This window comes from Grammomys surdaster, unplaced genomic scaffold, assembly GCF_004785775.1.
Source record: "Grammomys surdaster isolate TR1022 unplaced genomic scaffold, NIH_TR_1.0 64, whole genome shotgun sequence".
Taxonomy (NCBI): domain Eukaryota; kingdom Metazoa; phylum Chordata; class Mammalia; order Rodentia; family Muridae; genus Grammomys; species Grammomys surdaster.
In genome coordinates this window covers 819110-832446 of record NW_021604566.1, presented here as the reverse complement: position 1 = coordinate 832446, position 13337 = coordinate 819110, and the positions used below count along the sequence as shown (strand labels likewise).

The window sequence follows — 13337 nt, the reverse complement described above, 5'->3', positions numbered from 1 at the left end:
AAGTCAGAGAAAGAGACAAGATCCTTTAAGAAGTCAGTTATTTTACAGAAGCCTACATTTTCAGCCTACAACAGTATTAGTTTTTGTTGTCTTTGGGGGATCTAATTACATACCCAATATGAATATACTGCAAATCAATTCATAAACTACTTCAAAAATAACAGACTTCATGAAACTTTTAGAAGTGACTGCTTTTTCAGAGGTCCTGAGTTCAATTCCCAGCAACCACATGGTGCTCACAACCATCTGTAATGGGATCCAATGCCCTCTCTGGTGTGTCTAAAGACAGCGACACTGTAATCTCATTTACATAAAATAAATTTTTAAAAAATCTAGTAAATTACATATGGTGCTATATGTTGATAATCCCAGCAGTTAGGGGGCTAATGCAAATTCTTCTCACAAAGTAAGTTTCAGGCTAATCTTTGTCATAATAGAAGTGCTTCTTTAAAAATATTTAAATACAGACAGACAGACAGACAGACACTCAAAACTAAATCACAAAAACAAAGGTAGAAATACCTGGCACTGCATCTCCTCAGTCCTGATTTTCAACCCAGCCGTGGAATTCTCAGTTTCCCCATTCACTGTGCCTGGTTCCACGGCCAGTAAGTCTAGAGTTCTCATCGTGTGAACATACAGATCCTTGTTTAATTTCAGAGCTGCTTCCAGGACCAAAATAGAATCAGCAGCTTGTTCTTTTAGCTGCAAATATTTAATAACAAAACCACAACAATTAGTAGGGCTACATGATAAGACTGTCTCATAAAAGAGACACACACACACACACACACACACACACACACACACACACACACAGGACTTAACCCTTTATAACATGCACAAACCTAAAATTAGAAGCATCCCTACATGCTAACCTGTCCCTGAGACCTAGCACTACAGTCACTGCCAGTACTCACCACTTTCAAAATGTTTTCTGTCAGTTCTTTTTCCTGTTGCATCTGATTCATGCTAAAAGAGAAATGATTGAAGATCACTCAAATATAACTCTTAAGACATGAATGTACAAGTCTAAATTTAAGACTATCATTCTTCAGCGTGAAGTTAATTTTTTAAAAGTATGTTAACACTGTTTCTTTTTTGGTTTAAAAAAATAAATCACATATTATTATGACAATCATTAATTTGCCAGGACTTTCTCAAGTATTTTGCATAAAACTTTCAATTTAGGAGTAAACCAAACTAAGCATAAAACACACCTATTACCCATTAAAGTTGAACAGTAGAACAGCAGAGTCAGGAGACTCAGAAGTTTCAAGACCAATCAAGTTAGAAAACTGAGTGCAGAAGCCACTTTGAACTACATCAGACTCTGTCTTTAAAACTAAAAAAAGAGGAAATAAACCAAGAAAAGGATATTAAAGCTTACTGACAACAAAAGCCCATGTATTTAAAGAGATGCAGAGGGTGCAAGTGAGGGCTCAGCTGTCAGAAGCACTTGCGCCCTTGTTGCTCTTCCAAAAAGACAAGGGTTCAGTTCCCAGCACCTATAGAGTGACTCAAAGCCCAGTGTAATTTAAGTTCCATGGGATCCTGACCTTCTGCCCTAAGGCATCAGACATATGCATGATACAATTATATATGTGTAGACAAAACACTCAGCAGCATAAAATAAAATTATACCTTAAAAAAAAAAAAGGCACAGAAGCTGAGCATGATGACACAAATCTGTAACTCTAGCACTCAGAAAACAGAGTAAGGAAAACTTCGAGTTCAAGACCAGCCTGATCTACGTTAGTGAGTTCCAGGCCAGCCAGCCAGAGATATATAATAAGACCCTATTTCAAAAAAAAAAAAAAAAAAGTAACAGAGAATGGGTCATATGGGCTTATGGGCTGGAGAGATGGCTCAGTGGTTAAGAGCACTGGTTGATCTTCCAGAGGTCCAGGTTCAATTCCTAACACCCACATGGCAGCTCACAACTGTCTATAATTCCAATTCCTGAGGACCTGGCACCTTTACACAGAGGGAGAACATCAATGTGCATAGAAATAAACAAATATTTAAAGAAGGCGGGAGAATGGGTCATATTACAAAGACTGTGCCATTGCTCATGTCCTAGCATAATGCTGCCACTTCCTGGAATACTGGCAGTTTCCTCCCTAGGTAGCCACCTTGCTGCCTGGATGGGTCTTCTGAGCTCTACTGTGGTAGAACACTGGGTGTGGACCCAGAGTTAATTCCTGGCCCCTGCTCGATCCTTTCTTCCTTGGCATCCTGGCTCATGAAGTGGAACTATCTGCCCTGACAGAGACTTGCTCCAACTGTACTCTGCCACAAGTCCTGAAGAATGTGGTTAATCATTAAAGCCTGTGCCATAAATTAGCCTATTCTCTGTATAAGTGTGAGTAAGTAAATCTCACTCATATCAAGGCAGAAAGTATGGTGTCTAGCTTTCAATTGGGAGGAACTGCCACTTAGGATTTATGAATTGGATTTAAAACTCTGTATGTAATCAACTTTTGTAATTAACGTCATACTGTTAACACTTGTAAGTATTAAAATAATTTTCCCAAGTACAAAACTAACTAACATACATTAAAGATAATTTAATTATTGGGAAAAAAAATCTTCATACTCAATCTTCCAACTCCCCTAGCTCCATCAGCCCAACCTCCATGCAGGGCCTGTCCACTTCCGTTCCACTTCCTCTGTAACATGAGTTAAAAGCCTAAATACAATTCTAAATTATGATGAAAAATGCCACAAGTGATGGTTGTATCAACCAACTTACACATTTAGTTGAGGGGGTCCAGGTTTAGCCTGTTTGACAGGAAAACTACTTTGAACAATTGTCCTAATTGCCCTAAAGAAAGGATAGAGAAAAATTAATAAAAAGACCAGTTCAATAATAATAAATATAGCTTTAAAAATGTGAGATTTCATCCACAGTTTCAGTAATACACTTTTCATTTACACAGCCATAAATAAAATCTCTCTACTTTCAGGTTCACAGTCCCAAAGACGCCCAAAGAGACCCCTGGAGCAAAAGGAGATCCTGAAAAGCACAATTTCTGAAAGCCATCATGCAAGGAAAGGAGGCCGCCCACAGCAGGCTTCACGGCTCACCATCTGTTGTAGAGGAGGATAGCCATGGCAGTGGTTGGGGGAAGGGCAGCCAGATCCATGTCCACATGCTTGGTCCCAGGAGGGACTTTACTGACGCACAGGAGCTCATTCAGCAGCATATTCAACACCGGAACAGACAGGCTTAAGAGAAGCAGAGGTACATGAACACAAACCCCCACTAGGAGGGAAAATAATCCTACATTGTTCAAGGATTCATCTGCAGATTTACTCATTAGATTCCAAGACCTTTTACTATGGACTTAATTAAACACAAAGGGAACAAAATACGTAATGCACATCCATCACACACCTTTAACTAGTCAATGTTATCTTCTTCATGTCTTCTCTTACTTCTCAAACTACAGACTTCAGATTACATCTAAAAAAAAATTCAGCTTCCCTTTTTTCAAATAAGGTCCTGCTAAGCAACCTCGGCTGCTCTCAAACTGGCAGCCTCCCCATCTCAGCCTCCAAGATGTTGACTTAGCACATATGTATACCACCACAACCAGCAAAAAGCAAATTCTCAACAAAATGTCAGTAGTTATTTCACCCAGAAATAATTTACATTTCCCAGCACTCAGGAGGGAGAGGCAGGATCTCTGTGAGTTCAAGGACAGCCTGGTCCACACAGTGAGATCCTGTCTCAACACCACCACCATTACCACTACCACCACCACCCACCACACCCCCTCCAAAAAAGAAAAGCAAGTAATTTAGTTTATCATCAAATAATCAGTTGGTTAGTTGGTTTCAGGAATGTAGTCAGTACTTTACTTGTCCCACATGCATGAGGTCAGAAATTCAATTCCTAGCCCCCAAAAAAACCTAACAGGTATTCAATTTTCCAACTATTTCATATATACCATGTGTGTCTTGGTATTTCATATATTATCATGGACACATATGTCTCTTGTGGTCTATTATGGTCAGGTTTCCCTTTGGGTTAAAAATCCTGGAAATCAGACATGGTGCTGCATACTTGCGTTCCCAGCATTTATACAGCAGAGGCAACAGATGAAGACCCCAAAGCCATCCTCCACTACAGCACGTGACACCAACCTGGGCTACGGAAGATTGTTTCAAACAAGCAAAAAATAGTAAGTTTACTTTTTAAAAAACTATATTTAATGCTGAAGAACATATAACAGAAGAAAGTGTTCTGAAATACTATACTGATTAAAGCATAAATCTCAGAAGCGGGATGTGGCAAGACCCAGCTACAAGACAAAGAGATTTTGAAACCAGCCTGAGCTACACAGTGGACTTCTGCTTAAGAAAAAATGTTTAAGACCTTAGAGTTTATAACAGTGAAAAACTGGAAACAGGCTGGAGAGATAGTTCGGTGATTTTAGGGGCAATATCTCTTCTTACAGGACCCAGGTTCAATTCATAGGACCTCACGGCAACTGACAGCGTCTAACTCTAGTGCCAGGGATCAGAAGCCCTTTTCTGCCTTCCAAGGCACCAGGCACATTTGCAGTACATAGACATACATCAAATCACTCATATACATAAAATAATTAATTAATTATTAAAATAAATAAAAAGACACCCTTTAATCCCAGCACACTAAGATGCAGAGACAGATGGATCTCTGAGCTTGAGGCCAGTGTAGTCTACAGAACAAGTTCCATGAACTGAAAACCTGCCTTCAAAAATAAAGTAAAATAAAAAGTAAATTATAAAAGAAAAAACAACCTAGAAACAAACTAAATTATTGCCAGCGAGTTAATGACACTGTGTAGCGGTTTGTGGTGAAGTGGGAAATTGAGGCTGGTTTTTTAAACAAAGCTCAGGCTGACTTTGAACCACTGGATCTTCTTCCCTCAGCTTCCCGAGTGTTGAGATTATTAGTATATACCACCATATACAACTAGTTAATATTGTGTTAAGTGAAGATACAAATCAAAACACTATACAGGGTACAATAATGTGATTTACAAATGTAACAAGTTAGGTATGCATAATCCCAGCAACTCGGGAGCAAATAATCATGAATTCAAGGTCCTGTTTAGTTACACAGCCAGATCATGGTCAGCTTGGGCTATGCAAGATCTTATGTCTCCCCCAAAGAAAAAGATAGAAAGAAAGAAAGAAAAGAAAGGGTACTGGACAGATGCTTAGGGGTTAGAGCACTTGTTTCTCTTTCAGAGGATGTGGGTTGGGTTCTCACCACACACAACCATTCATAACTCCCAATTCAGGGGATGTGATACCTTCTTCTGACTTCTGAAGACACTCACACGATACACATCCATACATGTAGGCCAAGCATTCATACACATAAAACAAACCAAAAAAAAAAAAGTTCAAATAAACAAAAATTTTCTAAAAAAAAAATAAATAAAAACAGAGAGCAGAGTTGACATGCGGCTTGGTGGCAATGCATCCCTAGCACTTCCAGAGCTCAAGTTCAGTCTGATACTGTAAACAAACTGGAACACTAGACAAACCAGGACCAAAAATACACAGAAATGTTATTTCTGTCTCTCTAAATTCTTCAAGTATTCTTTTTTTTTTAATTGAGAGAAGGATGAAAATAGGTAACTTTCTTCTAACCATAGCTTTGAAACTATTTGCTTTTAAGCAAGTAAATGCTGATTTGAGTAATAATGTTAACAGTTTTGGGGAGGGGCTGGAGAGATGGCTCAGTGGTTAAGAGCACCGACTGTTCTTCCGGAGGTCTTGAGTTCAATTCCCAGCAACCACATGGTGGCTCACAACCATCTGTAATTGGATCCGATGCCTCACCTGTAATTAGAATTGATGCCCACTTCTGGTGTGTCTGATGACAGCAACAGTATACTCATATAAATAAAATAAATCTTTAAAAAAAAAAAAAAAAAAAAAAAAAAAACAGTTTTGGGGAGGAGTGAATGATTCCTGGCTAAAAACATTAACCAAATTCAAGAGTAAATCATCTGCTACATCCAACATTAACTTTTATTCACTGTCATCAGATACTCAGGCTGAAATATTCAAAGCACTCAAAGTCTGGATTTTCTCATGGTACCATGCCTGAAGTAATAATTAACTCAGCTACAGCCTACTAGCAGTAAAAAAAACCTTGCCTAGGATGCCAGAGGCCCTGGCTGCAATTTCTAGTACCACAAGAGGAAAATGTTCTCTTTACCTTAGGGTGGTTTACCTACTGTTCAACCCATCATGCAGCTTTGCTATAGAGTTGGACGGATTGAGTTACCCTGTTGTCCTGTCTGGTCGGTTAACTTGGGGGCTCTAGTGAATCTGTTGCCTCAGCCTCAAGATGTTGGAACTACACACACTTCTAGGCTTAAATACTTTCTTAATACCTTTTTTAAATGCTTGAATATTTTGCCATGAACATGCAGAAACGTAATTTATTTTAAGCCACTATCAGAAAAACACTAGAATATAGACAGAAACAAAGACATTTAGACACTGCTTCAAATACGCCATTTAAATTTTGATACCTTTTCTCCAATATGTCTAAATCCCACTTCAAATGTGCAGCAACTTTAAGAGCAAGAAGCTTGAGGATTCGATTTCTCTTGTTGTCAGGTGGAGGCTGGACTTGGTTTTGCTCATTAACTGAAGGTTTGGAAGCCTGCTCCAAAAACTGAACTATAAGCTGAACTGGTGCAGGATCTAGGATTTAAGAGAAATTAAATTCTTAAAGTTTATGTAAAATTGCCAAAAGATTCGCATATACTAAAGAATACGATACACGGGGCAGGGAGGGGGGACGAAACATCTGGAGGTGTGGTCAGAGACAGCTGCAGGTCAGTGTCTGCTAGCCTGCTTAATAAGCAAGAAGGTCTGGGGGTGGGAGTGGGGGTGCTCACAGGAAAGTACTAAGCATTACAGGTTCCCAGCTCAAGATAAGACCAATACTAATTAGAGGAAAGAACTACTGTTTTGACAATTAGGGGTGTTTTATTGAGCTGTCTCTGGCTTTGTTTCCCACAAGGAGCAGAAGCTAATGCTACTTCTCACCATTATGAAGGCTTCGCTAAAGAAGGTAACCTATGTAAAGACCTAAGCACGGAGGCTTGGCACCCTACAAGCCCTTAACAATGTGTCAGTAAGAAAGCTCTAAAAGCATTAAGATACACTTGATAGAACTGCCCGACTAACGATGCCAACTTTTCACAAAGTAGTCTCCTACAAGAAAGGCCAAATTCCGATGAGAACTGAGCAAACTAGAGGTAAAGAGCTTACATTGTATCTTTACAAAAATGCCCGGAAAGAGGAAAAGAGCATCATGTCCCTTGTCCAGCAACATTTATGCAAATACTGATATCCCTAACAACCGCCACCTGGCGACTCCACAAGAAGTTCATGGGTTTGTTTGTTTGTTTTTTTTGGGGGCGGGGTATATTATTCGGGGTTCAAAAGTGAAGTACACAATCCCCTGGCTGAATAAACAAGAACCTAAGGCTACGGCTGGCTCAAGGCTCCGCAGAGCCGCGACGGCTAGCTTCTCTCCCCTCACTAAATCAGGCCCTAGAGGATGGCGGGTGCGGGCGCCCTACGCTGTGAGGACCGCGGCGGACCGAAAAGCCTTTGTCTGAAACTTTCCTGAGACGCTGTGCAGCGACGCTCGCGGCTGGGGCACGGTCAAGCTGGGCCCTGCCGCCCCAGCAAGGCCTCAGCCGGCGGGGACCGAGCGAACCCTGGCCGCGGACCACGCCCGCTCGCTCACCAGGGCAGGCTTTGCGCAGATGCTTCTCCAACAGCGACTCCTCCAGCAGGAACTCGAACCAGCAGGTCTGCGGCGGGGTGCAGGGCCGGCTGGAGGTGGCCGCCTCCCGGTCTGCCGCCTCCGCGCTCATCCTGCCCCCGCCGCCGCTGCTCCCGCCGCCTCCTGGCTCCAACCTGACCTTCCCGAGGGCCCTTTATCCGGCAAAACCGCCCGGAATCTTTAGACCGCTCGCACGGCCCAAGATGGCGCAGTAGTCGCCCTCGAGCCCGTCCCCGGAACCGCAACTCGCCATGCTCTCGACCAATCGCTGCTCGACTTCGGTGGAAAGAGGCGGGAGCAACAGACTGCTCCGCCTCCTCGCTACCTTGGAGTCACCTGGTCCTTCAGAAGCTAGATTCTGTCAGGGCTCTCCAGGTTCTCTAGGAGTTCCCAGAAAATGAAGCGAGTTCGACGTCTTAGTAATAAGACAAAAGAGACCAGTTCTAGTTGCTTTGTCTTGGGTGCCCTACCTTTTTGAGATTCCTTCCAACCTAACTCCTCTCCCCGTTTCCCAAAGTAGATTACATACAGTTAGATCCAACTTTTCTGCCACTTCTCGGTATAAGGACCTAGTTAATTCTCCTCGGATCTCCAGTCTAGGCACAGTAAACCCTATTTTACGTGTTCCGCCATTCTGTAACGTTCTTAAGTATCGTTATCAATAAAACTAAAAAGCAAAGTGTAGTGGGGCATGCCGGTAAAACTCAACACTCGGGAAGCAAAAGCCAAAGGATCCCTTCAAGTTAGGGACCAGATTGGTCCTGGTAGAGAGTTCCTGGAATCAGCTGACTGGCCAGCTGATCTAGCCAAAATACATCCAGAAGAAAGGTTGAAGAAAAGTCCCTGACACCCTACACACACCCCATAGAAAATTTCACACATACGTGTTACTAAAGATTGTTTTCATAAAGGGACCCTGAGAAACAAAAAAATTTTCAGATTTAGTCAGTTTCTTTTAGATGCCTCTCCTTCTATTTTGTTTTGCTTTGTTTGAAACAGGTGTAGCACTGTAGCCCAGAATGGTCTGAAACTATGTAGCCCAGGCTAAACTTGAACTTGCATCAATCTTATTGAATCAACTGCCCAAGTATTGGAATTATAGGTCACCAAGTTCTTTGTGGACATTTTTTTCCCTTGGTGAGTACCTGTTGTTTTTGTCTTTAGATTTCTTTTTTAAAAGAATAAAATAAAACCATGTATAGAATATGTAAAACAATTCTTTAATATTCTGGAGGTGAAGCTTATGTCCTTGAGGAATAGCTGGGATAACAAGCCTTTGATTGGTCTCAGCTTTGTTGCAGCTTTTATAAACCAGCAATAAATTTAAAGCTATTATAAAGTCATGTCGATGCTTTAAACTTCTTTATTACTGTAAAAAAGTAGCTAGCTGAATGGGGAACTGAATGAGACCTCAGCAACCTGAAGAAATAAAGCCAGTCAATGTTCACTGACTGCCATGTTAAGTCACCGTTCACTGACTGCCATGTTAAGCCAAAGCTGAGTTTCTGAATCATTTTGTCTTTAAATGGCAACTCCCACCCTCATCCTATAAAGTTTAAAGCCTTCTATGGTAGCAGACAAGATTGACAAAGAACATGGCTGGACATATACCTCCAAGTTGACATTTTCAAGTTGCACAAAGGGAAGATACAGTCCTCTGGCCAGTGGGAGGTCTGCCATTGCCAACTGAACCTCTGGGGAAAATCTCATTGGAACCTCTTTCTCTCACTTCCAAGTAATAAGCTTTTATGTGTCAGGATTTAAAGGACAAATTAGTCAGTGTATAGATTAGACAAAAATTCATGGTATAGTTCTAGGATTGGATCTCAGAATTTTCCTCAGTAACCAAATACTGTCACATTAATATATTACCAGAGGATCACAGGTCCTCTTTGCCATTCTTTTCCCTGTGCTGTTATGTCACAGTTGTCAGAGAGAGCCATCCTGGCATGAGTCTCTAAGTCTTATCCATATACTTTCAAAATGAGGACAGATTTAAGTGTGCTAGCAAATAGTGTAATTTCTTCCAGTAGCCTTCTCAACCATGGCATTCACGAGGTGTAAAATGATTGATAAATTTGAGGCCAGCCTTAGCAAAACTCCTATCTCAATAACAATAACCCAAAACTCTTACACCACATATAAACAAATCAGAGAATACAGATCTTGGTTCCTCCTCCTCCTCCTCTTCTTCCTCCTTCTTGTCCTTCTCTTCCTCCTTCTCCTCCCCCTCTTCAGATTTATTCTCAGGACCTGGAGAGAAGGCTCCGGAGTTAAGAGCTCTGGCTGCTCTTCCAGGTTACTCAGGTTCAATTCCTACACACATGGGGCTCATAAACATCTGTAACTCCAAATTCAGGGGATCTGACACCCTCTTCTTGCTTCCTCAGACATCAGGCAGACTTGTGTGGCATAGGCATATACACAGGCAAAACACTCATATACATAAAATAAAAATAATTAAAAGACTTTTTTAAAATTAGTGTGTGTGCACCCTGGAGGTCAGAAGAGAATGTCATCAAATCCCCTGGGAACTGAACTCTAGGCTTCTGCAAGAGCAGGAAGCACTTTTTTTTTTGCGGGGGGGGGGCGCCCAACTGACTGACTATATAGCTTTGGCTGCTCTGAAACTCCCTATAGACCAGGCTGACCTCAAACTCACATATCTACCTGCCTCTGGCTCCTGAGTGTCATGATTAACACTCTGAGCCAGCACACCGGGCTACAAACACTTTTTTCCCTCTGAGCTTCTCTTAAGCCCCTAAGAATAAAGCTCCTAAATGTGGTCCACAAAGTGCCATCAGACCACTGTCCTTATTGGTTAGTTTTGTCAACTTGATGCAAGATAGAGTCATTTGGGATTTATTTGAGAAAATGCTCCTATAAGTAAGTGTGTAATGAATTGTCTTGACTCACTATGGATGTAGGTAGGCCCACCTCACTGGAGGTGGTACCACCCCTCATCCTAGATGTTGTAAGAAAACAAGCTGAGCAGGCCATAGGGAGTAAGTCAGTAAACAAAACTTCTTCATGGCCTTTGCATCAGCTCCTTCCTGTAGGTGTCTACCCTGTTTGAGTTCCTGCTCTGATTTCCCACAGGGATGTGGAATTGTAAACTGAAATAAACTTACCTCTGAAACTTGTTGTTGGTCATGTCTGATCACAGCAATAGAAACCCTAAGAGAGCTCCAGAGAAGGTTCCTCAATGGTCTTTGTGTTAGTTTGCATGAGAATGGCCCCCATAGGTTCATACATTTGATTGCTTAGTCCTCAGTTGGAACTGTTCAAGAAGGATTAGGATATGTGGCTTTGTTGTAGGTGTGTCACTGAGGGTAAGCTTTCAAAAGTCCATGCCATTTCCAGTCAGTTCTCTCTCTCTGCCTTACACTCATGGATCAGATGGAAGTTTTCAGCCGCTGCTCCCGCCTGCCCACTGTCATGCTCCCCACCATGATAGCTATGAATTCTTTAGCTTTGTGGAGCTGTGAGCCCCAATTAAATGCTTTCTTTCATAAGTTACCTTAGTCATGTTATTTTGTCATGGCAACAGAACAGTAAGACAGGCATTATCAAGGTAAGTATTGTCAATGAGACTATCAGTTCAGAAATTTTTTCCAAGAGCCTGACTAGTCCTGATACTCAAGTGCATGTTCAATGGGTCACGTCTACTTGAGCAGGGGTATACATACATGTTTGGATGCTGGTGAACCTGAACATGCCATGAGCTGGAAAATCGTCATGAATAGCAGACCACTTATCAATCAACAAAGGGTTTAGAAGACAAAAACAAAACAACAACAAAAAACTTGGTTCTTGAATATAAAGAACTCTGTATTAGAATTTATATGAAATTTCTGCCATATTTATTAATATTGAAATTTCCAGAAAAACAATAAAATCTATAAAATCTCTCTATGAAAAAAGTGGCATTATTGTTTTGGCACATGTCAGAAACACACAATTCCTCCGTATGCCTGTTTGGAGCTGTATCAGCTTGTTCTAGAGGCAAAGGCTGGCTTGCAGAGGTTGAAGGACACCCTGGCCTAAAATCTACATTTTCCACACTGCACACAGTGAAAAGAACCACCACAAGGAGTGATGAGCCTGGAAAATGGCAACTGTACCACTTGTCCATAATCATGACAACCCCTGTGTCATTGTTTTTCAAGACAGGATCTCACCAGTAGCTCTGGTAGTTCTGGAACTGACTATGGAGCCCAGGCTGGCCGCAAATGCACAGAGATCCTATTGTAGAAAATTCTTACTGCCTAGAGTCAGGGGTCTTCTGGTTGGTTAGTGGTGGAATGCTAGCCTAGCATGTATGAGGCTCTGAGTTAGATTCTTAGCACTCAAAATTAACTAATTAATTAAAAGGCCTTTGGTTCAGACTCAATACATACAGCCTGTATTACAGAAGGCATACTATGTAGATGAGGAGTCGCCAGACTGTCAAGGCAAACTAGAAGCCTAGGTGCGGAGATGGCAAATCCAGCAAGTACCAACTAACAAAGAGCTATCTCCCCTTTGCATATAAACATGGGGCAGGAGAGACTCAGCTCTTAGCTCTAACTGGGAACATTTACTCTACTAGCTTACAGTTGAGGCCCTGACAAACTCTAGCCATTCAAAAGTTGCTGACTCCCAAGAGCTTTTGGGAGAGGCAAGGAATTACCGGACCCAAAAGCAGGTAGTTCATTGGCTGGGAAGCAGTCTATGATTTTTAGCCACAAGCCTCCATCAGACTAACTAAAGGGCTCCAAGACCAAAACTAGCTGTATTGACACTGGACTTAGAAGGTAAAGCTGAGGCTGTAGCTCAGTGGTCGATCACTTGCTTAGCATGTACAAGGCCCTAGGTTCAAATCCCTCAGCATCCCACAAAATACAAGGGTGGGGGAAGGACCTAAATTTGACTCCCAGCACCCACATGGTGATTCACAGAAATCTGTAACACCAGCTCTAGAGAATATTATGAATGAACATATGTGGCACAAAGATATTCATGCAGGCAAACACTCCTCACACACATAAACATTTTTTTAAAAAAAATTTAAATAGAAACTTAAGAGGAAATTGTTTTTTAACAACAAAATTGTTCGATTTTACAAATGAAGACTCAAGCAATCAAGGTGCTGGGATGAAAGCCTGCTAGCTCAGAGGAGCAGAGAAAGCACCCAGACGACTTTCCTTCTAAGCCAATGTCCCAGACACCTTACCTCTCTTTCACATCATCTCAGAAAATCTCCTTCAACCTAAATGTTCTTCCCTTCGACTTCCTGTGTGTCTCTCTATACATCCTCCTGACTCCTCCTTACTCTTCCTGTGTTTTTCTTAATAATCTTATGTTCATTTCCTGTCAACTAGTTGCTTGCTCCAACTTCTTGATCTATGGTTGACTTCAAAATAGGTAAATCTTTCAGTTCAAGGCAGCCTGGTCTCGAGAGCAAACTCCAGGTTAGCCAAGGCTACACAGGACAGGACAGGACAGGACAGGACAGGACAGGACAGGACAGGACAGGACG

At 41.7% G+C, this 13337-nt stretch overlaps 1 protein-coding gene across 1 annotated transcript in view; it reads right to left on the bottom strand.

The window, feature by feature from the left end:
- The window catches only part of Ints8 (integrator complex subunit 8), a 49774-nt gene extending 41717 nt beyond the window's left edge, over positions 1 to 8057 (bottom strand). The window contains exons 1-6 of the mRNA XM_028768600.1: positions 7778 to 8057; positions 6546 to 6720; positions 3091 to 3231; positions 2756 to 2827; positions 921 to 972; positions 523 to 705 (exon numbers count right to left, since the gene is read on the bottom strand). Coding sequence (XP_028624433.1) covers positions 523 to 705; positions 921 to 972; positions 2756 to 2827; positions 3091 to 3231; positions 6546 to 6720; positions 7778 to 7907 — 753 coding nt within the window. The 5' untranslated portion in view covers positions 7908 to 8057. The remainder of the gene's footprint in view (positions 1 to 522; positions 706 to 920; positions 973 to 2755; positions 2828 to 3090; positions 3232 to 6545; positions 6721 to 7777) is intronic.
- Between the last annotated feature and the right edge of the window lie 5280 nt (positions 8058 to 13337).